Source organism: Bubalus kerabau, chromosome 5 (genome assembly GCF_029407905.1).
Source record: "Bubalus kerabau isolate K-KA32 ecotype Philippines breed swamp buffalo chromosome 5, PCC_UOA_SB_1v2, whole genome shotgun sequence".
NCBI classification, from domain to species: domain Eukaryota; kingdom Metazoa; phylum Chordata; class Mammalia; order Artiodactyla; family Bovidae; genus Bubalus; species Bubalus kerabau.
This window is the reverse complement of record NC_073628.1, coordinates 58,174,862-58,200,405: the sequence shown is the minus strand read 5'-3', so window position 1 is coordinate 58,200,405 and position 25,544 is coordinate 58,174,862. Positions and strand designations below refer to the sequence as shown.

General features: G+C 59.1%; 1 protein-coding gene across 1 annotated transcript; it reads right to left on the bottom strand.

Annotated features, from left to right (window-relative positions):
• Positions 1 to 24,958, bottom strand: IKBKE (inhibitor of nuclear factor kappa B kinase subunit epsilon). Its single transcript, XM_055583549.1, has 22 exons — positions 24,828 to 24,958; positions 24,177 to 24,251; positions 22,368 to 22,487; positions 21,584 to 21,724; positions 21,112 to 21,241; positions 19,414 to 19,595; positions 18,508 to 18,668; positions 17,606 to 17,716; positions 17,119 to 17,298; positions 16,296 to 16,492; positions 15,030 to 15,094; positions 14,850 to 14,941; positions 14,641 to 14,727; positions 11,444 to 11,519; positions 11,216 to 11,328; positions 9,387 to 9,463; positions 7,002 to 7,041; positions 6,180 to 6,281; positions 4,411 to 4,507; positions 3,598 to 3,710; positions 3,329 to 3,400; positions 1 to 1,734 (listed from the first exon to the last, which is right to left on the bottom strand). Exons 3-22 carry the CDS (start codon positions 22,452 to 22,454, stop codon positions 1,701 to 1,703), a joined length of 2,157 nt encoding a protein of 718 aa, XP_055439524.1. The 5' UTR covers positions 22,455 to 22,487; positions 24,177 to 24,251; positions 24,828 to 24,958; the 3' UTR covers positions 1 to 1,700.
• Between the last annotated feature and the right edge of the window lie 586 nt (positions 24,959 to 25,544).

Genomic DNA, 25,544 nt, shown 5'->3' with positions numbered 1-25,544 from the left:
GGTGCCCAGGGTCATTGGGGTAACGGCTGGCTCCTGGGAACCCAGGACCTGAGCCCGCCCAGCCCGAGTGACCCAGGGCCTGAGGTCCGGATGGCACCCAGGAAGCCTGAGGCAAGCACACCCAGCAGCCCTCCCCGGGTCTTTACAGGGCACTGGTCTTCCCATGGAGGACCGGCCCAAACAACATCGGACTCCAGGACCCAGCCTTCCTCAGTGCCGCCCTGTGGGGCCATCAGGCAGAACAGCCGCTGAGGACGCAGAAGCTCCCGAAAGACAGGCAGGAAGGATTCCCGCGTCTTCATGCTTCAAAGCGCCAAGTAGGGCTCCTCACTCTTTCCCGCCCCTGCTGGAGCCACTTTATTGCACACCCTTCCCCTCCCCTAGGCCAGCGGGGTAGTCAGCTCTGGTGAAGGGAAAGGGAGGTACCCTGCAAGGGAAAGACTAGACATGCACAAATCTGAATGCCACACCCTGGCACCATCCAGCTTCTGGGCAAAAAGAGGGGATGTACAAAACGGCCCATAGGACTGCTCTCAACCGATATTTAGGACCAGCTGAACAGTGGTAGGGGGTGCGTGGAAAGGAATAGGCACTTGGATGGAGATTTGGAGGTTAAAAAACCCAAACAGACCCTCCCTGCCAGTTCTAGGCCCTTACCCAGCTCCTCAAGTGACAGGGAGCCAGAAAAGAGAGACCCCAGCAGGAGGCCAGCCTCCCTGGGCGCCTCCCTGAAACCAGGCTCCCATTCAGGGAAAGGTAGTGAGCTGTCCTGCCTCCATCTCCTAGTCCTGCTCACAGATTCCCAGGCACACGCAGCCTAGAGCCCTCCCTGATCCCTGAGCACACGCAGCCTAGAGCTGAGCACACGCAGCCTAGAGCCAAGCACACGCAGCCTAGAGCCAAGCACACGCAGCCTAGAGCCCTCCTTGCCTCCCGAAACAGCCCAGTGACAGCCACCCAGAAAAGGGTCCTGTTTATTTCATTTCTGAAAGCTGCAGGCCTTGACTTCCTCGGGGCTCCGGCCTCATGGGCCTGTGCTAACCGGCACAGCTCCTGTCGACGCCGCTGGCTGCGAACCCCCAAACTGGTGGGCCCCAGAGGGAGGGGGAAGGTCCCCGAGACACGGCCCCGGCCTTGACCACCCTGTTCTTCAGCTTTAGGCTCGGTCTGACTGGAGGGAATGGGAAATCGGGCGGTCATGCCTGATTCCTCGACGGGTGACCCTCAGCAGCCATGGGAGACGGGGGAGGTCTGTTTGTTCAACATCAATCACCTGAAGAGGAAGGAAGAGGGGGATGGAGTCGTCTGCCCCGGCCCCCTGGGGAGCCCCCGGGAGGCCCCCTCTTCTGTTCCCTGAGGAGTGAAGCCCTGCACACTGGGGCAGGCGGGGGGAGGGCGTTTGGGAGCCTTGGCCCCACCGTCCGGCAGGTTTGCTGCACGGCGAGGAAGACAGGGGGGCTGGCCCCGGGCTCGTGCAGGGGTGCAGGTCAGCCCGGGATCCGGCCGGTGCTCCCGGGCCTGCTGCGCTGCCCCCCAGAAAGGCAGCAGAAGGTAATGCTGGAGACTCCCGGCTGTCAGCCAGGAAGGAGGTAGGCTGGTGAGGTGAACCCGGCACCGTCCTGTTGGGTCCCTGGTGCCGGCAGCCGGGCAGTGCTTGAACAACTGTAATGCTTCAGGATGCCGCGGGCACATCCCCAAGCTCAGATGTCAGGAGCCAGTGGGATCCTGCTTAGCCTGTAAAGAAAGGCCGCGGTTAGTGTCTCCTGCCCAGGTGGAGAGGCCAGAACCCCGGCCAGGGACCCGCACCGTCAGCTTTCAGGGGCAGCGGGCTGGTCAGGCCCCCCACTCTCCTCCCGGAGCGCCTGTGTCTCCTGACAAGAATGCTATTCTCATCCCTGGCTACACCTTAGAATCATTGGGAAAGCTTATGAAAATCCCCAACTCCAAGCAGCAGTCAGAGCCTCTGAGGCCAAGACCCAGGCATCTGTTCCTTTTAAAAGCTCCCCTGGGGATTCCACTGCAGCCACAGGTTAAGAGGAGGGGAAACGGAATTCAGGTGGTTTCTTTAGGCTCTTTGGTTACAGCTCTGAATCAGGAAGTAAAAATCCACTAAAATAAAAATGTGAGCTCTCTGTAAATAGACTACATATCACAGCAAGGAAAATTTATGTCGGCACTAAAATTAGAACTTCCTGCCCCTAAGGGTTGTTTCGGAAAATCTTTCTAAGAAGCTGTCAAATTGTCTCCCTGTGGGTATTTAGGAGGATGGGTTCTCCTCTTGTCGGAATGCGACATGGGATACCTCCTCAACCCAGAGACCCTCTGAAACTCTAGGAATAGCCGTGAGCTCTGCTCCCAGCTTCCCTACCTCCTGCGGACCTCAGGGGACACCTGTCATTTAGTGAATCCCGGCTCTGTGCACCCTTCCCTCCCAGCAGAGTGGGTCTCTCATCCCATTTAATCCCTTCATTAGCACCAGGAGGTGGAATCTCTGGGAATGTGGTCGAGCTCAGAGCCAAAGAAACTTCCCAGGGCCGCACGGTGAGTGAGGAGCAGGCAGGGTCACACTCGGTAGGAATCTCTGCAGACTCTTTGGTTCCCAGATGGGGAAGTGACAGACATAAGGATGATGGGGAAGACGTGGGAGGTGCGTGCATGCACATGTGAGTGTGTATATGTGTAAACAGGACCACCCCTGCTTCTGAGATTCTGTCCTTCCTTCTCTTTGGTGTTCAAACGCACCTTCGAAAGTGAGACTTCTAGATGGCAGGGCTTTTTTCCCTTCCAATGGTGCTTACTTGGTAATATGAGAAGCCAGTCACTCTGTTATTCTCCAGCTTTCTTTTGTGAATTTTACACAAAATCCAAAGGCTGAGCCCCGCTGCATCTGCCAGTATCCCCCCGACTTCCACCCTCCCCGAGCCCAGGAGTGGACTCCCGTCCGACGATGACGCAGAGCCTCTAACAGGGGCCTGCAGGCCGGGCCAGTTCTCCCAGCTCTGCTCTGTGTTTCCTGGGTCATCGCCACTCTGAGGACGGTTGTATGGTTAAAGGAGCTGGTCTGGGCGTCAGGCAGAGGCCACGTTCATGCAGAGCTGGACACGGCCACAAATCCACGTGGCCGCCCTGAGGCCCACCTGCATCCTCCAGAGCACAGTGAAAGCCTCCACCTGGTCAGCACAGCGACTAACCTGGGGGCAAGGTCAAAGCCCTGGACTGTGGACCCCTGTCATCACACCTGCCTGGCCAGGCACGGGGCCTGTGCCCCTGGGGCAAGGACTGCTTGAGGACCCGGCCTCCCTACCCCTGCACAGCGGGCACTCCTCACCCTTCAATGATGCGGTTGTTGTCCTGGAGGTCAGACGCCAGCACCTTCATCTCCCCATGGAGCTCTTGCATGCTGTTCAAGGCCAAGCAAGAGAGGCAGTGGTGGCTAAGGACCAAGGCAAGCCTCCGCCTAGACCTTTCCTGGGAGCCCCCCTTCCCCCACAGCCCCACCGAGCCTCGTTCCTGCCTACCGGGCCTGGCAAGGGGCAAAGCCCCTAACACACACACACACACATGCTCACACGCTCACACCCCCTCTCTGGCACTTACTGGAGAACTAGGTCCTTCAGCACAGGGCTGGGATAAGGAGCTGTCGGGGGTGGGGAGGCCTGAGCCCCCTGTGTTCTCTCCTGCAGGAGCTGGTGAGATAGTCGGTCAAGGATCTGAAAGAGCCACGCTTTAGTCAGAAGGGATAAACCAGCTCAGGTGCTGGGCGCAGTGGAGGTGTGGGGAGGCATAAGAAATGCGTAACAAAATTATCCCCAGGCAACATCCCTGGAGTGTCAGGAATTTCCCGCAAGCCCCCCCTTCTTATCCTGGGAGCATGGGGCTCCCCTGTCAGGCTCCCCTCTGTGTCTGACCTGTACCTGTCAGGACACAGTTGAGTCAGAAGATGCAGAGAAGGTGTGGGGGCAGCCCAGCACCGTCTCTGAAAGAATGTGTCCAGTGCTGGGGAGAGGAGGAGCTGTGTGGACCTTACTCCTTGAAGAACAGCCCCTCTCTGTCCCTGCTGGCAAGGCAAGTGGCCTCTCAGAGTTGCCTGAGTTGGTCTTTTGAGCAGAACAGATCAGAAGACCAAGGAGTGTTCAGGTCACCTCCCTCGGGGAGCCTCCCAGGTTGCACAGGGCCCAGAAGATGCCCCAGGGTTTGGGAGCCTCTGCCCTGTTAGCGAGCATGCTTGTTCTGAGAACGCTGGGCACTGCCTTCTATCCTGGCGGGTCAGAGACCCTCCACGCCACACCAGAGTGCTCAGACGTGGTCAAGCACGGCTCTGCCCTGAGGCAGGGGAATGGCCTGGATGCCTCCCAGGCATCCGACTGGCGCGGCCATGCTTGGCACGGCTAGGGCCCCGAAGCGGCCCACCTTGCTGAGACTCTCCTGGGCTCCCTGGGCTTCCGTGTTGCAGGCGGCCACGGAGCAGCCCACCAGGCGCAGGTGGCTCCTGGTCTCGTGCACCAGCCTGGAGAGGGCAGAGAGGCGTCAGGGCCCGGCCCACCGCCGGCCAGCACAGACACAGAGAGGCTTCCTACGCAGAGGCTGGGGCGCTGGCCGCCCACCCTGCCCCTGCCTTTCCAGGAGCCCTCAGCCCACACCTGCCCCAGGTAAGGGTGCTGACGAGGGTCCTGGAGAACCAGCACTGTGGGGGCTGCACTCCCCTCCCGGGCTGGGGTGCACAAGCCAGTAAGCACAAGCCTCGCTTAGTAAGCGAGGGCCTGAGTCAGGCTCCGAAGAGGCCAGACGCCTGCTCTGGGGTGCTCAAACCGGGGCCTGCTGACGCCCCCATCTCCAGAGCAATATATATTATCATATGTGAGACAGATTGCCAGTCCAGGTTCGATGCATGAGACAGGGCGCTCAGGGCCAGTGCACTGGGATTACCCAGAGGGATGGGATAGGGTGGGAGGTGGGAGAGGGGTTCAGGATGGGGGACACGTGTATACCCGTGGCTGAGTCATGTCAATGTATGGCAAAAACCACCACAATACTATAAAGTAATTAGCCTCCAATTAAAATAAAATAATTAATTTTAAAAAGACTCTTAAGAATTCTCTCTCTAAGCAGAGGGAGTGAGCAAGGACACTGCCCCGCAGCATTAAAAGGATGCCAGCTCCCAGAGGCTTCAGCCATTACTCGACTCTCAGCCCTGTGACGCATCAGAGTCTCTGCTGCTGCTGCTGCTGAGTCGCTTCAGTCGTGTCCAACTCTGTGCGACCCCACAGACGGCAGCCCACCAGGCTCCCCCGTCCCTGGGATTCTCCAGGCAAGAACACTGGAGTGGGTTGCCATTTCCTTCTCCAATGCATGAAAGTGAAAAGTGAAAGTGAACTCGCTCAGTCGTGTCTGACTCTTAGCGACCCCATGGACTGCAGCCTACCAGGCTCCTCCGTCCATGGGATTTTCCAGGCAAGAGTACTGGAGTGGGGTGCCATTGCCTTCTCTGTAGAATCACTGAGCAGCATTCAAAGGCCACTGGCCAAACCCAACTCCAGACCATTAGGTCAGAATGGGGGGTGGCCTCCGGCAGGGGAGGCGGAAGCAGTCTTCTAAGGTGAGTCTCCTCTCCATCCTCAGAACCCGCCGCTCCTGGGAAGCGGCCCTCTCGTCTCAGGGAGGGGCTTGTCTGAGGGGCAGAGACCAAACACTCCCACAGGGGACAGCGTGGAGGGGGCTCCACATGGGGGCCCGCCTGCCCCTGCTTCCCAGGCCACGTGTCCCCATCTCAGTCCCCAGAGAGGGGGCTTCTGAACACAACCACCTGGGACGATGGAGAGAATCTAGATTTAGACGCAGTCATACCCATATGCTAGTCCTGGGTCTGCTATTTACTAGTGGTGTGGTATTAAAGCAGCAGCTGTTGTGTGAGCCTCAGTTTCCTCATCTGTGAAATGGGGTGATAGTATCCACTGCAGAGGGCAGACCTTGTGAGATTAAGTGAGTTAACAGAAATCACCCAGCAGACTGCCTGGTCCACCCAGGGCCACAGAACCACCTTTCTTTGTTGTTGCTTTTGTTCCTCTAGTACCACCTCCCTCTCAGCTGGGGCTCTGCAAAGCCCAGGGCTGTCTGAGGCCAGGAAGGGCCAGGCCTGGAGGGCCCTGGGAACCGAGTTCAGAAGGGAGGGCCAGTGTTACCTCATTCGCTTGCCATGTGTGACCAGGGATGCCTGGTACTTCTGCACGCATTCCTCCTGGAACACCTGCAGGAGCCTTTTGGCTAAATGACTAAAATTCACCCTGAAAAGATAGAAACCGAGGCACAGAGATGAGCAGCCAGAGCCACCTGAGCACAAGCCTAGACTCCCGGCGCCTCCAGCGCCCAAGTGTCCATCCCCTTGGTCTACAGCAGGGCCACCTCCCCAAAGGAGGTGACGGTGCTCGCTCACATGCATGGTGATGGTCAGAGTGGTCAGCACACAGCACACCCCAGCAGAGGGATGTGCGAGAAGGATCAGGGGTCTCAGGAAACACACACACACTTGAGCTCAGCCCCCAGAGAGAAGGAGAGATGGTCATGTGTGTGTGTGTGTGGTCAGGGGTGAGGGAATGTAACTGGCAGAGTGAGTCCTCAAATAAGTATGAAGTCAGGGAGGCTTCCTGGAAGAAGAGAGTGTCCAGGTGACAGAGAAGCAGAGGGACATCCAAAGGAGAGCCTGGGTTAGAGCAGAAAGAGCCCAGAGCAGAAAGTAGTACATGGTTAATCAGCGAGGGCAACAGGAAAGGAAAGCCCTCACACAATTGTGTTCATACCAGGCGTCAATCCAGTCCCATCAAGACTGCTGCTGAGAAACGCGCCCCGTCCCCAGCCCCAGAGTTAGTGCCCCCCAGCTTTCCTCCTGCCCGGCTGGGGCCTGGGGCCAGGGCCCTTTACCACCTCGTGTCTGGCACAGAGACTCACAGTCCCCTGGCAACACCCACCCCCCGGCTCACCCGCCTGCTGGGGCACAGGCCACTCACTTATCCAGCTTGTGAATCTGCTCCTCGTTGTAGCCCAGCCCTGAAGGAGACAGACAGGGCCGAGGTCACGCATGCGATCGGTCAGCAGAGCAGACGGCGCGAGGGCCGGGCGAGCTGCAAGGGTGAAGGCAGAAGCCTGGGCCCTGCCCGATGCTCCCAGCCCTGCAGAGCCAGAAGGACAGGCCGAGGGAGACTAGCACCCAAGACCCTGCATTATGAGCAGGCAGAGGCCCACGTGGGCCAGGCAAGCCCACGCATCAGGGGTGGCGGGACGGGCGCCCAGGGACCGCTCCAGGTAGGCACCGGCGGATGAGACGGGCCTTGAAGGATGTGACCTGACCCCTCATCCAGTCCTCCTCCCCGCAAGGTAGATGCTAACAGCTGGCGGACTCCATCCCTGAATATTCAGGCTGCAGACAGCTGGGCTCTGCAGCAAGGGGTTGCCCAAGCCAGGCCACCACCACTGACCTTCCCTTCTCAGCCCAGCACCGTTGCCAGCAGGGCTGAGCTTCTCACTGCCTTGGCTGCGGCCTAATGCTCTCTGCACTGGGGAGGTGCTGCCCTCTCCTGGACTCCAGGGGAATGGCCTCTGGTTAGCGGCAGAAACATGAGGTGATAAGGCGGTTCCTGCCGCTGGGGGTCGCCTCCCTCCCTGGCCTCTGTCCTGGGCCCTGCGCTCAGCTGACTGTGAGGTCCAGGTGATCCAGGACAAGGCCCGGGTCTGCCTCCTTCCTGTTATCATAGCAGGGTGCTGTAGGCAATTGATTTTTGCCTTATCCGTCCCTTGTAGCACATAGGATGGGAGTGAAGGGAAAGGGAGAAAGTGCCCTGAAAATGACGGGGCATTTTCCACAATGCCATCTTTCCCCAGGTGTTGGCAGTGAACTGTTATTTGTCCTGGTTCTTTATACACTTGAATAAAGGACTCTTACAGACTGATCCAAGTGAAATTCTTTTTTAGGCTGTAAAATGGGGTGGCTCAAAGCAGCTGGACCCAGGTTGCTCGGGCTACTTAACTTTCCTGTGTCTCAGTTTCCTTATCTATAAAATGGGGAGGTTAATAGTGTCTTACGATTTTTATGAGCATCACATAATTTTTAAAAATATACCCACTGTCCATAGAACAGTGCCCAGCACACAGGAGGTGCTCAGAGTGCAGTGGTCACAGGATGGCGGGATTCCAGTGCTGGAGGCAGAGAAACCTCCGGAAGTCTCCTAACGTCACAGCAAAGGTGGTCAGCTGGGTGTCAGGCCAGGCTTCTTGAGCCCATGGCCCCCTGGCCTCAGGGACCAGGGCAGTCTTGGTTTTCCCATCTCCTGAGCTGTGCTCCCTCCAAGGTCATCAGACCCAGAGGCAGGACTGAGGCTCCCAAGGAGAGACCACCATCTTTCAGAAACTGCATGTCCAACACGGCGGCCGTGTGGCTGCTTTGAACTTGGAGGGTGGCCAGTGCAGCTAATATGACAGAGAACCTGAATTTTTGTTTTAACGAATTCAATTATATTTAAAAACTAAAGCAGTGTGCAATGTTTTTTCCCTATCAAACACAGCTTTATTGTTTTGGTAAAAGTACATGTAATTCTGTTAAAGAAATCAGCTTCTGAATAGAGATGCCCAGTAAGTGTAAAATACACGTGGGTCTGCGAAGACTTAGCACAGAATAAGACTGGAAAATATCTCTTTAATAATTGTTTCTATTGATTACATGCTGAAATGACAATTTGAATATATTGGGTGAAATAAAATACATTATTAAAGTAAATTTCACCTGTTTCTACTTTTTACATTTTGGCTACTAGCTAACTTAAAATTACAAATGTGCCTGGCATTATATTTCTATGGGACAGTACTTTTTAGATAATCTTAGGGGTGGAAGAGAGCTTTGCAATCAAGTCCAAGCCCTCAAATGTCGATTTCCTGCACATGAGGAAATGCTAGGGGCACGTGGGCAAGAGGGTCAGTTCCTGGAATGTGTTACCTCCCGAACCCCCCGAGTCAGCTGGGGCCTCCCCAGGCTCCCCGTCCTGCACCAGCGACGCTAACTGGTGTTTCCCCCCATCCTCCCCTTTCTGGAAAGCTTGACGACCTTAGTGAGCCACAGACACACGGACAGGGAAGCACTTCTTAAACCATAAAGTGCTCTGAGAAGATGGGGGTCTCGGTCAGGCCACCTTTCCTATAGCACCCAGGTCTCAGCGGAGCCCCCAGGTGGCAATGGGTGCAGGAAAGGCTCAGGCCCCTCAGTGGTCTGCAGGGAGTCCCCCACCCCTCCCCACCTCCCGTACCCCAGGCCAGCTGCACCACCCGATGCTGCTGCGGTATTAGGAACAGCCAGCTAACTGGAGGGAAGGGGGGGGGGGCCGTTTGCTCTCCCTGCGGCTCACCTGGCCTCATTCTGGATTTCTTGAACTGTTTGTAGGTGAGGTACATCTTGTCCAAACAGCACTGAATCTGCTGGATGCTGTGGGCAGGAGACAGAAGAATCGAACCGCACGGGTCAAGGTGAGGGAGGCAGGGACGGCTGTGGGAGAAGGAGGCTGTCTCCCTGCAGGAGGAGCCTCGTTTTGGGGGGCCACAGTTCTAGGAGCCAGTCTGGGAGTGGGGTAACTCTTCTGTTTGAGGCATCTTCTGCTTAGCTAGTCATTTCTCATTCCTGTGTTTATTCTCTCTCTCTCTCACACACAGACACACAGACACACAGACACACACACACACACACACACACACACACGAAAGAAGCCAGGCAGGACACGTGGCAGGAAGGTGGTCTTTGCTGCCCAAAAGGGCTTGAGAAGAGGTTCTGGGAAGGAGCCCTGGGCCCTGGAACAGGAGAGGTGGTGGCATCTGCGTGCCAGAGCCCAGGAGGAACTTCTGTCCCCTGGCAAAAGCAAAAGTCGTGTTTTCTGCGCACGGAGAAAGAACTTAAAGAAGCAACAACCCTTGTTTGAAATGAGGATGACTCCAGGTCCTTGGTCCTGCCTGTAGACGGGGAGCTCAGGAGATGACCTCTCTACCCTCTCAGCCTGGGCTCTAAGGTCGTGACTGTTTCGTCCTTTTCTTTTCCAGGATACTCCCTGTTTGAGATGTTGGGGTGTGTGAGGGCAGTTCTTCCCCACCCCCCGTCCTGTTTGGCTTCACTTCCTCCATGCAGCTCCCCCCAGGACCCCGTCTCTGCTATTTCTGGAGAGCCCACACTTGTTCCCAGGATCCTGCAGACCCCAGGACCCTCCCCAGCCTGGGATCTGGAGTAGACAAGATCCTAGGTTCAGTCTTTATCCAAAATAATGGAGCCAGAAGTGTTTCAAATTCAGAACCACCCTCTGATTTGAGAAAGATGGGTCAGCACGCACACACTGTATGATGGACGGCCCTGGGGAGTCTAGGCAGCACCCCGTCATCACACACCTTCAACCTTCAGGATCATAAGAACAGTCACGTAAGTGGGATAAAGAAAGACCAGGAAGAGCCTCGTGTCAGTTAGCGCCAAGTTCTGCAGCTAAGACAGTGAAGAATCAGCTCCGAGGTGTTCAGAGCTTTCTGAATTCAGAATTGGGGACAGGGGCGTGTGGCTCCGTGCAGACACTGACTGTGGGGGCTGGAGGAGCGGCCACGCCCTGGTCAAGGCCCAGGAGGCAGGCAGGGGCTCCGCACACAGGCCGTGGGGGAAGCGGTGATGGGGATTTTCCTGTTTGTCTGAACGAAGTCTGGGGATTCAGAGGGGTAAATCCCTGGTGTAGGCCAACCACACAGGCTCTGGAAGCAGGCAGACCTGACCTAGGGCCCTATCCTTTGTCATTTCTTGGCTGTGTCTCGGGGCAGATGAAGCCCCGTCATCTATAAAAGGAGCACAAGAGTAGTAGCATCATTACTGATTTGAAGATGACCTGAGATGATAGAAGTAGGAGGACCCAGTCCAGGGTCTGACCAGAGCAAGGCTTCCGAAGAGGTGGGAACGCGATGTTTCTTCCATTAGAATTACTGCACCTCTAAGACTCGTAATTCACTAACTCCCAGCTGGGGCGGGACCCCAGATCCTTGCCTCCTCTGGGCAGTCTCACGGGAGGGCCTTGGGTTCCCCACCGTGATCCGCAGACCCCGGCATCCTTGCCAAGAGAAGAGGGGAGGCAGGCTGACTCCTAACGGGGCCACCCGGCCCTTTGCGGCCTCCACCCTTGCCCCACCTCCAGCCCGCCAAGAAGAAAATCCCACAGACCTTCTGTCCTCATGTACCTGATCCCGGTTCTTCACCAGCTCAGAACGCAGGTCGCTCAGGGTCTTCTGAGTTTCTGTGATATTGTGGGAGCATCTGGAGAGGACCTCAGCCAACTGGGGGACATGAAGGCAGACCCCGCGGGGTCCTCAGCGAGGCTCGGATGGGAGCCTGGCCAGACCCCTGCTCTCAGCTCTGCTCCTGGCCGCCCATCAGCCCAGCCTCACTCACATTCCGCAGCCTGGACCTCAGCTCTGCAGTCCTCTTCAGGTCCTGGAGCTCAGGCACCCCGGCCACACCGCTAAACCTCGAGGGAAGGGTGAAAACAGATGTAAGGATCGGGCTCAGTGGCAAAGAATCCGCCCGCCAAGCTAGAGACGCGGGTTCGATCCCTGGGTCAGAAAGTTCGCCTGGGGAAGGACATGGAACCCACTCCGGTGTTCTCACCTGGGAAATCCCAGGCACAGAGAAGCCTGGTGGCTGCAGTCCATGGGGTCACAAAGAGTCAGACACATCTTAGTGACTCAACAACAACAGTAAAAGAACACAACGACCAGACGCCAAGCGCGGTCTCGGATGGGATCCTGGTTTGGGGTGAAACCAGCCAGAAAAGAACACTTGGGAGATAACTAGGGAAATCTGAACATGGACACGCCCTATAGATGAAATGTACTGACCTGGAGGAGCATAAGCTTAAAAAAGCAGGTTATAAAATAGCAGGCACAGGGAAATGCCATGTTGGTTAACACACACAGGTAACAGAAAACCACAGATATAGGCAGACATCATGTCTCTTCCGTGGCAGGATATAGCATTTTAATTTCATTTTTGCTGGTCTGTATTTTCTAACTTAGTACAATTAGCATACCATATTATGCTGTTTTTATACCATAATAATTAAGGAAGGAGAACCCTGTGTGTTTTGGCATGGGAATGGGAGGGCGGGGGTGGGGAGAAAGGAGGATTGGAGAGAATCAGGCAGGAAGCGGTGGGGGCTCCCGGAAGGCAGGGCAGGTCTACTCACCACACCTGCAGTGTCTAAGACAGTGCTCGCACCAGCAGGCGCCCCACACAGAGTGCCGAATGGACTATTCAGCACAGGGACGGATTTCAGGGCATGGGATACTTGTGCAGAAGAGGATGAGGCTGCCCAGCCCAGCTGGACCAGGAGTCGGGAGGGGCAGGTCAGAGTCCTAGCCCCGGCTGCCACACCCCTGTCTGCAGGATCTGGGTAATCACTTTATCTTCCAAGCCTCAGGCTCTTCACCCATATAATGGGGACACAAACCTCCTTCCTGCTCCCATAAAAGGTGATTGTGGGATCAAAGAACACATTCACACAAACGCAGTCTTTTTGGGGGTGGGGAAGCCCTGGGAGTCCCCATGTCAGTCAGTCCTGGGGCCTGAGTGGGGCCTGCGGATGGCAGGGGGGCTTCGGGACAAAGGCCAGGGTACCAGGGCATCTCGGGCGCCCACGCCTGGGGGTGAGGCGAGGCTCCAGGTCGGGAGGACAGCCCCTTAGTGCCACATGCCTGGGCTCTTCTGATGTGCGATTTGGTCATAATACTGTTTCGGGTTCTCTGTGGGAGGCAGCTAGTGTCATCAGACCTCAGAAGAGCCTGCCGGCCTGAGCATGTCCCGCAAAGAACAGGACTGGGAGGCTCTGGGGCTGGGAGGCCCTGAGGTCAGTCAGTCCTCTCAGTTTGAAAAGGAGGAAACAGGGGCCCAGGTAGGGAAGGCACCAGGTGGTGGACGCCAGCTGCGGGTCAGTGATGAGCCTGGGCCAGCGCCCTCCTTCTTGGGGGGCCGAAACCGGCCCCAGAGCAGGCACTCTCCTGGCCCTGCACTCTCCTGGCCCTGAACTCTCCACGCCCACCACGCCTCAGGAGAGACCCTGGAGCCCAACAGGGAGAAACTGCACCAGCAGACCCTGCGACTCCAGCCCTGGGGCTACCTGGGGCCCCACACTCTCAGCCCAGGGAAGACGGGCAAACACCCAAGTGCTCTCTCTGCACGTTTCCTTCCCACTCCAGAACCTTACTGGTCATTTTACTGGGTCCTGGGGCTGCAAGCATTCTCCCCTCCCCTCTGTCCCTCTCCAGCTCCTCAGCAGGACATCTTCCATCATGACCACGGCTTCAGCAAACCTCACAGCACCTCCCCACCCCTCCAGTCACCGCCCCCTTCTCTCTCCCTGCACAGGGCCTTCAGCTATTCACTCACATTCTGGCCTTAAAAAGTCTCACTTCTTCCAGGAAGACCTCCCTGGTTTCTTCTACCCATCTCTAGTCTCCCTTCACCCAATCGTCCGGCCGCCTGCACGTGCCAGGGAAGGGCTGTCTCCTCCAGGAAAGTGGGGGCCCTCTGCAGGCCTGGGGCCACGTCACCCCTGGAGGCCTGCTCTGTGCCCTAGCAGAGCCCTGCTCAGAGGAGCTTCACCAGAGCACACCAGCCGACCCCGCCCTCTGCAGCCCTTTGTCTCTGCCACCATCTGGTGGGGGTTCGGCCATGCCGGGACTCATCTGGAGACCCCCGCCTCCCCCTCGGTGCATAGCCAGCGCCCTGTCTGTCCACTGTCAGAGCTGCCGCCGACCGGTGCCAGGAGGAAGGCAGGTCTGCAGTGCTGACCTGCTTCTGGGGAACTCCCAGGACTTCCTGAGGACAGGGGCTGTGGGGCGAGGGGCAGGGGGGCCAGGCCTGTCCGGCACAGCCTCTGCTCTCTGTCACCGCTCGTCACCAGGAATGGCTCCAGCTGCCCTCGGGTTCCCTGGGCCGCAGGGCCCCCTCCCCCAGCTGCACCGCAGCGCGGGCACCTGCCCAGCAGTGCGCTGGCCACCAGACTCTTCCTGCGGCTCGTTTCCTGCAGCTTGGTTTCTTCCTCCCCAGTCTCTCCCTTTTCCAAATCCATCACCCTGAACTGGCCCAAGTCAGAGGGTGGAGGGTGTGCAGCTCCCAGGACTGGGGCAGGGAGTCCTTGGAGGTGAGGATGCAGAGGCCCAGGGGAGGCGGGAGGAGTATACTGGGGATGAGCCTGCCTGCACCTCCGTCCTGCAGGCCCAGGGGCCCGTGTGGGTGTGGGTGTTTCTCCCAGAGCCCTGCCCCAGGGCCCGGGGCAGCTGAGGGTCTCACTTTTCAGAGAGCGGATGGGGAGGCCAGAAGCCCCTTCTCCTGGAGGCAGGGGGGCTGCCTCGGAGCCTGAGGGGCAGGGCCCTCACAGGCCCACAGCCCAGAGGGACTGGAAAGCGGGGGAGGTGAGTGCGGCCAGCTGGCGGTGGGGGGCATGCCCTCTCCGCTCAGCCTGCCAGGGAGGTCGACAGCTCTGAACTGGAGGAGGCAAAGAGCACTGTTGGAAAGCCCGGGAGAGGAACAGACAGAGAGGAGGGGCCGGTCCCACGCCCGCTGCGGCCCCGCCCCGGGAGGACACCCACCTCTCAGGACCAAGGCTGCTGCTGAGGAAGAGGAGAGCCATCCTCGCGAGCTCCAGCGTCCGCCTGCACGTGGCCTGGAGCATCTCCCTGCCGAAGGGAGCCCGATCAGAGCCGCCTCCTTCTGGAACCGAGGGCCCAGCCCCAGGGCGGTGCTCAAGGGGGCCTGGGCTGCCTCTCCTGCCCACCCACCCAGCCCTCAGGGCACTCACACGAACCAGTGCAGCCCCCGAACCGTCAGCTCCTGCCCCCCCAGCAGAGTCCGTGCCAGCCGCAGGGCCTGGTAGCCGGCACCCAAGATGCCCTGAAACACACAGCGGGGCAGGGTGACGTCCTGCTCCCTGACCCCTGCAGGAACCCTCCTCCCTGCCAGCCGGCGGCCGCCCCCTCACCTTAGCTGTGCTGTAATCTGCCTGCAGGTCCACTTTGGGGACAAACTTGGGAACGTCCAGAGCGGCTGCGGATGAAGACTGGGTCAGAGAGGGACGCCCGTCTGGCCCTGGGCGAGGTCTGAGCACATCTTCCCCAGCCCCAGCTCACAGTCGGCCCGCACCGCCTATCGGCCGCCTCCAGCTTCCCGGCTTGCCTGGAGCCCCACCTCCTAAGCCTTAAATGCCCTGAATGTGCTTCTTTATGTTTTCCCTGGTGGCTCAGCGGGTAAAGAATCTGCCCACAATGCAGGTAGACCTGGGTTCAATCCCTGGATTGGTTCAATCCTCTGGTAGAAGGGAAAGGCTACCCACTCCAGTATTCTGGCCTGAAAAATCCAAGGACTGTATAGTCCAGGGTTAGGGTTAGACACGACTGAGTCAAGGGCAGTCACAGCGCTTTTTTTACAGTTGCAGTCCCTCACTGCCCCCTTGTGCCCACTTTGAAGAATGACAGCCAAGGGAGCAGAAAAGAGACTCAAACCACTCCTCCCAGCCCGGGGGGGTCACCGAGTTCCACAGGACTGAGCAAACTGGGGCTTCCCTCATGGCTCGGACGGTAAAGAATCCACCTGCAATGCAGGAGACCCCGGTTCACTCCCTGGGTGGGAAAGATCCCCTGGAGAAGGGAATGGCAACACATTCCAGTATTCTTGCCCGGAGAATTCCATGGACAGAGGAGCCTGGAGGGCTGTAGTCCACAGGGTCCCAAAGAGTGGGACACAATTGAGTGACTAACACTCCTCACACTCGGGGGTTTTAAGGTGAATTCCCCTCCCAGCCTTGGGGACCCTGAGAAGGAGGAAGAAATTGGCATCATTCAAACAAGGAGTGATTTTTTGCTAGAACTTGCAGAACAGAGCTCTGGGCCCCTGACCGCCTGCCCTTCTCTCCAGCAGCTTGGGCCCCTGCTTCCTCCAACACAAACTCAGAGGTTTCCCGTCAGGCATGGACTGAAGGCAGCGGGTGAAATCCAGCCCTCCCTGTTTCCCTTGGAGTTTCTATCACAGATCTCTGGATGCCGTGACGCAGGTTGGTCCAGCCACCGGCCCGAGTCCCACGGCATTTCAGAGGTGTTTACGGAATTAGAACCCAGAGATGCCTCCACACCCCGGGGGCCCAAAGACATACCCACAAAGCAAATGAACCAATATCCTGGATTATAAGCCTCTGGCCCTTGGAAGAGAAAGTGAGGAGGAGAAAAGGTCCAGCCTGGGTGGCCCTACTCACGGTCCCTGAAGGCCAGCCCCTTGGGGGGCTCGCTGGCTGTGCTGAACAGGGTCAGGGGGCTGCTCGCCGTGGTGTGGGCGATGTGCTGAGCAGAGAGGCCGGGCTCGAGGACACACAGGTGACCCTCAAAGAGGTACTCCTGGTGCTGGGGGGCCACGCCGGTCTGCTCGTACACGGCCTCCAGGAAGATGGCTATCCTAGAAAACCAGGAACAGAGGCAGGAGAGGAGGAGGCAAGGGGGCGTCAACAGGCAGGAATCAGTGTCAGGGTGACCTACACACAGCCAAGACTTGGGCTCCGCTTTTCAGCGGGAGGGACTGGGTGATTTTTCTCTCCAGGGTTGGGAGACAAAGGGTAGAGTTGGTGTCCTGCGGCGGATGCAGACAAAGTCCAGTGTCCAGCCTCTGCCTTCACGGCCCCTCCTGCCACGCTCCCTAGAGGCACCTAGGGGGCCTCGTCCCCTTGGGTCACCCAGGACTAGGACTCACCTAGTCCCCAAGCAAGCTCCAGAAATAAAGGGTTCTACCAGCAATCCACTGGGGAGTGCACTGGCGGTGAGCATGTGCTTGCACGCACACACCCCCCTCAAGAGGTTTCTGATGCACGTCAGCTTTGTAAAGGTTGCTGAATCTCTCAGGTTCCCAGCAAGGAACAGTGGTTAACTTGATGGAACTAGTACTTCCACAACCTGAGGTTGGACCCAGAAGCTTCTGTATCTGAGCGCCCCACAGAGCCCGGCAGGACAGGCCCCTGGGCCCGGGGCGGGGCTGGGGGGCGTGGGGGGCGGGACGGAGAGGAGGGGCCCCGCGCTTGCGCCGCTCACGTGTTGTGCGCGTGGACGTAGACACGGTGCAGGACGGCCTGGGGCAGGGAGAACACGTGGATCACGCCTCGCTGCAGGATGTCGCTGGTCTCCGCAAAGAACTGGTCGAAGCCCCAGCACTTGGCCTGCTCCACCTCCAGGATGTTGGCCAGGATGGGCACCAGCTGGCTCTGCAGACCCCTGCCCCCGGGACATGGAGACAGTCAGGGGCTTGGGGGCCCAGACTTAACCTCCCGGAGGAGGTAATGGGGGCGTCGGGTGAGAAAGCCCTGGAGAGCAAGGATCGAGGGGGTGCGGCAGGGTGGGGTGGGGAGGAAAAGCCAGAAGGGTCTTCCAGCTCCAGGGGGAGAAACTGGGGCCGGGAAGGGAGGGGGGGAACCCAAGCCAGTGGCACAGTGGGGGCTCCCACTGGGCCAGACCTCTGCGGAGAGGAGGACCCAGGGCTGGGCTGGGGTCCGCATCCCCCCTCCTGCAGGCTCTCACTCACATGGACAGCTGGCAGGTGATGGGCAGGGTGTAGCTCCACTCCAGGGGCCCATTCTCCCGCCTCTGGGTGCCCGCAATGGCCCCGGCTGGCTTCTCCGTAGTGATGCGGTACCTGGGGGCGGGGAGTGGGCAGGACCAAGTCACCAGGAACCCCCGCCCTGCCCATGATGCTTCCAAGGGAGGACAGACTCGGCCTGGAGGCTCAGAGACTTGCTGGCTCCTCTGTCTGTTTCATTGGTCCCTCACCGCTCATCCGTGCCCGCCTGCCTCCCCCCACGTGCCCGTGCTGTGCTTGGTCCCTCCCCTCCCCTGCACCCCACAGTCCACCCTCCCCTCCTCTAAAGTCCAGCTACTCTGCCAGCCCCCACCCAAGGCAGACTTCTTCCCCTTTCCCTAACTTAACATAGGTTCCGCCCGGCTTGACCCCTGAGCTGAAGGAGAACCAACCTTCCTGCAAATCCACCTGAAACCTCTTTTCTCTGGTGGTGCCCTCAGTGGGAGCAGCCACAGCCTCTGGATGAGACAGCAGGAAACCCCGAGGGACCTGAGATCATGAGGCTGGATTCTTGCCCCTACCCCCGCCCCGTCCTTTGCCCTGGCAGGCTTTGTGACCTTGGGTGGATTGCTTTGGAAACCTCAGCTGAGATGTGGTCAGCCCAAACGGGGTTGGGGTGGGGCTCAAGGGAAGCACTGGACTGGGATGTGGTCTCCCATCATCCAGGGACAAGGCTTGGCTTCTTGTCTGATGGACCAACATCCAAGCATCTAAAGGGATTGTGCGGGCACTCCAGGCCCTCCGGGCCCGCTGTCCGAGGCCAAATGGGGGACCCAGCGGGGACCAGCGGGATGCCCAGGCCCGCCCCCTGCCCTGTGGTCCCCGTGGGTCCCCATGGGTCGCCATACATGATCTCCTTGTTGCGCCGGGGCCCGCCAAACGGGACGAAGGGCAGGCTGCCGGTGGCTGCGTGGTACAGGGTCACCCCGATGCTCCAAAGATCCACGGTCACCCCAAAAGCTTTCTGCTGGGGCTTGCGAAGCACTGCCCGCTCGTACATGTCAGGGTGCTGCCACCGGGGAACCAGAGAGCAGTCAGGGAGGGGGAGGGGGCAAGGGCCTGAGCACCCCTGGACCCCCGCCCGCCCCCCCATTCAGACTCCCTTCTCCCACCTCCAGGAGGAAGGAGAACTGTCAAAATACATCTCCTGGGTCATCTCCAAAGTGAGTGTGCCACAGGCTTATCAGCCTCTGCTCTGGGGAAAGTGGTGAGCAGCAAGCTCCATCCTCCACAAGGATCTGATCAAGGGCTTGATTGAACAAGGGAGGCCTGGCCCGGGGCCTGGCAGGGGGTCTATGCAGGGGGCCTGGGCAGGGGGTCTCTGCAGGGGGTCTGGCAGGGGGTCTGGGCAGGAGGTCTATGCAGGGGGTCTGGCAAGGGGCCTTGGCAAGGGGTCTATGCGGGGGGGGGGGGGGGGGGGCCTGGGCAGGGGGTCTCTGCAGGGGGCCTGGCAGGGGGTCTATGCAGGGGGCCTCTGCAGGGGGCCTGGGCAGGGGGTCTGGGTAGGGGGTCTATTCAGGGGGTTTGGGCAGGGATCTGGGCAGGGGGTCTGGGCAGGGGGCCTGGGCAGGGGGCCTGGAAAGGAGTCTGGGCAGGCCTCAGCACTGACCTTTTGGCCTTGGAGAAGAGAATGAATTATTCTGGGGTTAGGGTTAGGGGTGAGGGATGACCCTCCTGGACCCAGGGGGATTGGATGGGGCCCCCAGAGGGGCGCCAAGAGTCCCAGGGCGCGGGCCGGCCCCCATGCCGCTCACCAGGTACTCCTCGGTGCCGTAGACCGAGACGAACTTCTCGTCGTCATCCAGCTCGCGGGCGGCCCCAAAGTCGGTCAGCTTGTAGATGCTCTGGCCCTCCTCGCCCAGCAGGCGCATGATGTTCCCGGGCTTGATGTCGCGGTGCACGATGCCGTTCTCCCGCAGGTGGTTCATGCCGGCCGCTGCCACGGACGCGGGGCTGCTAGTGGCTCCAGCTGGGGCCGGCCCAGCGGCGGGGCCCGTCCCGGGGAGGAGCCACGGACAGAGGGTGACACCCAGGGGTCCCCAGGGGCCTCGGGAACAGCAGGAGGACAGAGATGGACATGGGGCAAGGGACAGGGGTCTCGAGTGTGTGGAGCGTCAGGGTAGCCTGTGGTTCCCTGGAAACCCGAGAGGATGGTGGCCCTGCTTCCCAGCGGAGGGCGCTCAGCTACTCCCCATCTTTTTTTTTTTAAATTGTGGGAAACTGTACCTAACAATGGAGAAGGCAATGGCACCCCACTCCAGTATCCTTGCCTGGAAAATCCCATGGACAGAGGAGCCTGGTGGGCTGCAGTCCATGGGGTTGCAAAGAGTCGGGCGACTGAGCGACTAACATTAACTACCTAACAAAATTTACATTTTAACCATTTTTAAGTGTACGCATCAGTGGCATTAAATACATTGACATGGCTGTGCAGCATCACCGCGTGTCTCCAGACCTCTGTCAGTGTCCCAGACAGGAATTCCATAATTCCACCCCGTCACCCTCAGGCGCTGGCAATCACATTCTACTTATTGCTGCCATGGACTGAATCTCTCTGCTGCTGCTGCTGCTAAGTCGCTTCAGTCGTGTCCGACTCTGTGCGACCCCATAGACGGAAGCTCACCAGGCTCTCCCGTCCCTGGGATTCTCCAGGCAAGAACACTGGAATGGGCTGCCCCAGCGGCAGTAGGTTGCCATTTCCTTCTCCAATGCATGGAAGTGAAAAGTGAAAGTGAAGTCGCTCAGTTGTGTCTGACCCTCAGCGACCCCATGGACTGCAGCCTACCAGGCTCCTCCCATGGGATTTTCCAGGCAAGAGTACTGGAGTGGGGTGCCTCTAGATTCCTCATATAATAAGGATCATATAGTAGTTGTCCTTGTGTGGCTGGCTTTTTTCACTCAGCACAGTGTCTTCCAGGTTCATCCAAGTGTCGGAATTTCCTTCTTTTTTAAGACTAACTAGTTAATGCATCACTTGCGTGTTGCACACTTTGTTTATCCGTTCACTTGTCTGACCTGTGGATTGTTTTTGCCCTTTGGCTATTACTATTCCTCATAGCCAAGAGGCAAGAACAATAGCCAAGAGGAGACGGTGAGGCAGTCCATGGGGGTCACTGACAGTCGGACATGACTGAGCAGCTGAACAGCAACAGCATTATGAATCACAACAGCATCATGAATCGAGCCGTCATGAACAACGGTGTTTTTAATTGTACTCTGGAACTGGAGTTGTAAACTGCCAGTCTGCAGGAAGCAGACCCTGGGTTCTGTCCGCTCACTAGCGTCTGTCCCAGGTCTGTGCACGGGGCGCCTCTTAGGTGCCAGCGTTCTTGTGTCTGGATGCTTCTTCCAGAAACTGCACACCCCATGGGACTCTGCCTGCCGCTGAGGGCGGGGTCTGAGGCTGGCCTGGGCAGGGGAGGGGACGCCCGGGGCGTCAGGGAGGGGCTCACCCACGCAGCGCAGCACCACCAGGAACTCATCCTCGGGCAGCCCGAAGGCGTTCTCGGGGCTCTCCAGCACGCTCAGCAGGCTCCCGCTTGAGCAGTACTCCATGACCAGCACCTTCTGCCTGCCGGCCCCCTGTGGGAGAGGGACGGGGTCTTGGGGAGGGCACTTCTCCCCTTTCCAGAGCTGCGGTGGCTCGGCCACGGGCCCAGAGCCCCCATTTTATAGGTTTCCACTTCTGGCTGGCCTTCCCTCCTCTGACCTCAAACTGAGCCCAAGGTCACCTTTTCCAGGAAGACTTCCTTGATTAGGCCCCACTCCACAGCCTGATTTTCCTATGCAGTGCCCCCAGCCCCTTGGCAGCCTTTCCTCCTCTCTAGGTGACCCACTTATGGGCGTGTGCCGGGTCTCTATTATTCCGTGACCTGACTGGGTCAAAGACAAGACCGCGCTCCTCTGACTGAGCACTGGACCCACCGTCTCCTCCACCGCGAAGAGCTTGATGATGTTCTGATGGTTCAGCTTCCGCAGGACCTCAAACTCCCTCACCTGCACCTCGCGGGGCCTCAGGTAGCTGGCCGTGTTGAAGACCTTCACAGCAACCAGCTCCCCGGATTTCTGCCGTGGGGGTAACAGAAGTGGCACCCCTGCCCTGGGAAGCACACCCCGACTCCCAGTTTCCGTTCAGACTCGGAAGAGCTAACCCCAGGGATGAGCCAGGGTAGCCTGGTTGGGGATGGGGGCTCCCACCCTGAGCTCCTTCCCCTCCCCAGGGGGCCCCACGGCCGGGCCTGCCCGCAGCACGGGGAGATGGCAGGACCCTGGCACACCTGATAGCCGGGAGGGGACGGTTTGTGTTACTGCTGTTGTTGCTACTGGCAGTAACTACGGGGTGTTAGCAGCACCGTCCTGTCTGGCTTCAGCGCTTGAATCCAAGACCGTGTGGCACGTCTCGTGTATCCAGTACAGCCGTCAAGGCGATAAAGGCCGGATAAACCCAAACGGGTCCTGCTGCCCCCCTGCTGTTCCTAGATTTGCCGCCAGCTCCCCTGGACGTTGGCTCGCGTCTTTGTCCCTCTCTCTCCAGCCCCAAAGCGTGCCCAATGGGCATCACCCCAGAAGCCCTTTTCAGACCCCCGCACCCCTGCCCTGCCTCAGACAGTGCGGATCAGAGGAGCCTGCCCAGACACGCCCCAGCCCCAAGGCCCGCTGGGGACCGCCTTCCCGGGTGCGGGGTGGGGTGGGCCGGGTGGGCTCCCACCTTGTTGCGGGCCTTGTACACGCTGGCCGTGGCCCCCTGCCCCAGCAGGTCATCCGTGTGCCACAGGTAGTTGACGGTGCTCTGCATGTCCCGCTTCCGGCCGGCCGGCCGCCTTCCGCCCTAAAGAGCACACTCGTGTCCAGGGCGGCCCCTGACCCGGGATGGACACTGGGGACCCGGCCGGTAGCTATGCCTGAGACCACCCTGCTGAGGGGCTCCACACAGTCTCTCCGGAGGCCAGGGGGCAGGGGCAGAAATGGAAAGCACAGGAAGATTAAGTAACTTCCCCCAAAAGTAGCCCAACCGCCAGGCCCTCAGCACACAGCCTGGCCCGGTCCCCTCGCAGGGCTTTGTCCTCTCCCGACTCTGCACGCCCTTGTCGTCCCCGCCCCGGGCAGGCCACTCTGCAGGGATAAGCCCGTTTCTCTGCCACCTCTCCTCGGCACTGGGAGTTCTGGGTTTTGGCATCCAGGCCTGGATTGTCCCAGGAAGCAGAAAGTGCTTGAAGGAACGGCTCCAGGTCAGACAGCGTCACCCACATCACCACAAATCTCCAGGATTGCAACACGAGCCGGGGCCTTCCCCAGTGCTCCCGGGGCCACCACTTCCTGCTGCTGTCAGCCACGGCCAGCAAGCCGGCCTGGCTAGGTCAGCGCTGCTCGGGGAGGTGTGTGTGAGCGAGCATGTGTGCATGAGTGTGTGTGTGTGAGAGTGAGCATGTATGCATGGGTGTGTGTGTGTGAGTGAGCATGTGTGCACGGGTGTGTGTATGAGCGAGCATGTGTGCACAGGTGTGTGTGTGAGTGAGCATGTATGCACAGGTGTGTGTGTGTGTGTGTGTGTGTGTGGAGGGTTAGGGGAGGCAGGAGACCATCACATCCAGAAGCTCTGGCGGCCTCTGGAGGATCTGAAACCCCTCTGCGGCTCTATTCCCCGTATTTGCCCCCACGCCCTTCTCCCCAAAAGCCAGTTCCTCTCAATCAACTGACTGCAGAGCAAGCAACCTCAGGAGTTACATTCAGGGCTGCTCTGAAGAGCGGGGCCAGGGCTGGTCTTCATGAGAGGGGCCCCCACCCACTAGATACTCTCGGATGAGGCCGGACTAGCCAGGGCTGCTTCCTGTTCTACCATCTCAAAGGTGGTCAACCCTATGGTCACCATGCCTGGAATCCCACGGCTCCTTAGCTTCGAGCCTTCTCTAAGTTTTTTTTTTTTTTTAAATGGGAATCTTAAGGTCAATCCCTTGAGCCAGAGGCCGCTTGGAGAGATCAGGGGTCAATTCCAGTTTCAGAAGACGGATTGGTGTTTGCATTTTATAGAAGCTGTGAAGGGATGAGTCTCTCTGAAGACAAGGTAATAGCTCAGCAGAAATGAGCTGGTGAGGTTTTCCCCTCCAAGGCTGTGGAGGAATCAGCCTGCGGGCCTGGGGCTGAGGAACCAGGTAGGATATCCTGAAATCAAGGCCAAAGGTCCAGCCAGGGGAGGCATCAGCTCGTCCAGAGTCCTCCCCAGGGTTGGTGCTGGGGCCTCGCGTAGCTGTAGGTGCAAGGGAAGGGCAGCTGGCGCAGAGAGCAGAGTCCCACAGGGCTGGTGTGCCTTGGGCTCTCCTGGTCCCGCCAGGGCTGTGCCCAGGGTCCGACAGCAACACATCTGATCAGGTGTGCGTGCTCCGCGGCCCCCAGCACAGCAGCTGGTGCCCAGAAGGGTGGTGCTGGGACGGATGAGGGTGGTGGGCGGCGGAGCCACGAACCAGCTGCTCCACCCCCTCCCCCTCCGTCTCCAGGTGCTACAACGGCCAGAAGCACTTACCCTGCGGATCAGGCAGAGACTCTCCCCGGCAAGAGTGTGCTATGCTTTCTGTCTGTGGCCAGTCCAGGAGCTGAGCTGCACCGGAAAGAGGAGGGCGGATGAGAGGCAGCCCTGGGCGCTGTTCACTCTCAGCCTCCATCAGAGGCCTCCTGGCCCCAGCCCTTTAACCCCTTCCTGTTTGTCAACCTCCCCCACAGAGCCGGGGGTTTCCAGCCTAGACCGATCCCGCTCCAGGAGACTGTCCTCGCCACTCCCACCCTCCAGGGGCTCGGGCCAGTGAGCGGGACCCTAGGAGAGGTAAGAGTCAGCCCCAGAAGCGAGGCAGAAAAGGAAATTACAGAGGCAGCGCTGGAGGCTGGCATCCGACGCTTGGACTGGAGTGTCTGAGTTCTCTGGCCGTAAGAAACCCTCCCCGCCTCTCAGGGCTTCCAAGCCGTCCTTTGCAAGGGTGCCCATCTGAGATGGCGCACAGGGCACCTCGGGGTGGGGGGCAGCAGCCTCAGAGAGATACGCGGCAGGGGCAGGAGCCCGCAGAGCCAACCCTGGCCGGCCAGCACCCTGGCACTTCACTGATTGCTGTCCTGCAGCCGCCTGGCTCCCAGACACCCCCATTCAACCCTCCTCCCCCCAGCGTGGACTCTGCACACTCACCCCATCTCAGCTGTGGGACAGGCAGGCTGTGGGACTGCGAGGCACCCCCAGACTTTCAGGGCTTGCTGCCCTGCACGGGCCGCATCCGTAGCATCCTGGTGGCCATGGGTCTCGGAGACCTGAAGAAAATCAGCCCTCGGCTCTCCACTCTCCCACTTCCTGATTTCGTTCCTTCTCTCTCTTAAAGAGACAGAGGCAGCCGGCGGCTGCCACCAGCCTGGCAGGAAGGAGAAAGAGGATGCTCTGAGTTCCCAAGTGCAGGCGACAGAACCTGATCTGAGCCACGAAAGAGGCCGGGCACTGAGGCTGGGCGGCTGTGGTGGGCTGCGGGGTGCTATTTCTGTATCTCCCTGTGGTTCACCCAAGCAGGGAAGTTTGGAACTCAGCCCACAGTCTACAGAGCAGGTTGGGCCAGTTAACCAAGTGAAGAACTGCCTGGGAAAGCCAACTTCCCACACCCAGGAGCCCCAGGGAGGACCAGGACATCCAGCCAGCCACTTCTAGGAGTTTGGTCTGACTCATCTTTCCAGGGAGCCTGCAGAGGTCTTAGAGGAAGCGCCGGAGCCCAGGTTATGCCCTCCTGGATGACCTCGAGCACAGCACACGACCCCTGCCAGACGGTCTTCTCACCCAAGGCCCGAGGACGGTCACATTTACCCCACTGGGTGTGAGGGCGACATGGCAGAGCCCACTTGGGAACACCTGGGAAACTGCACA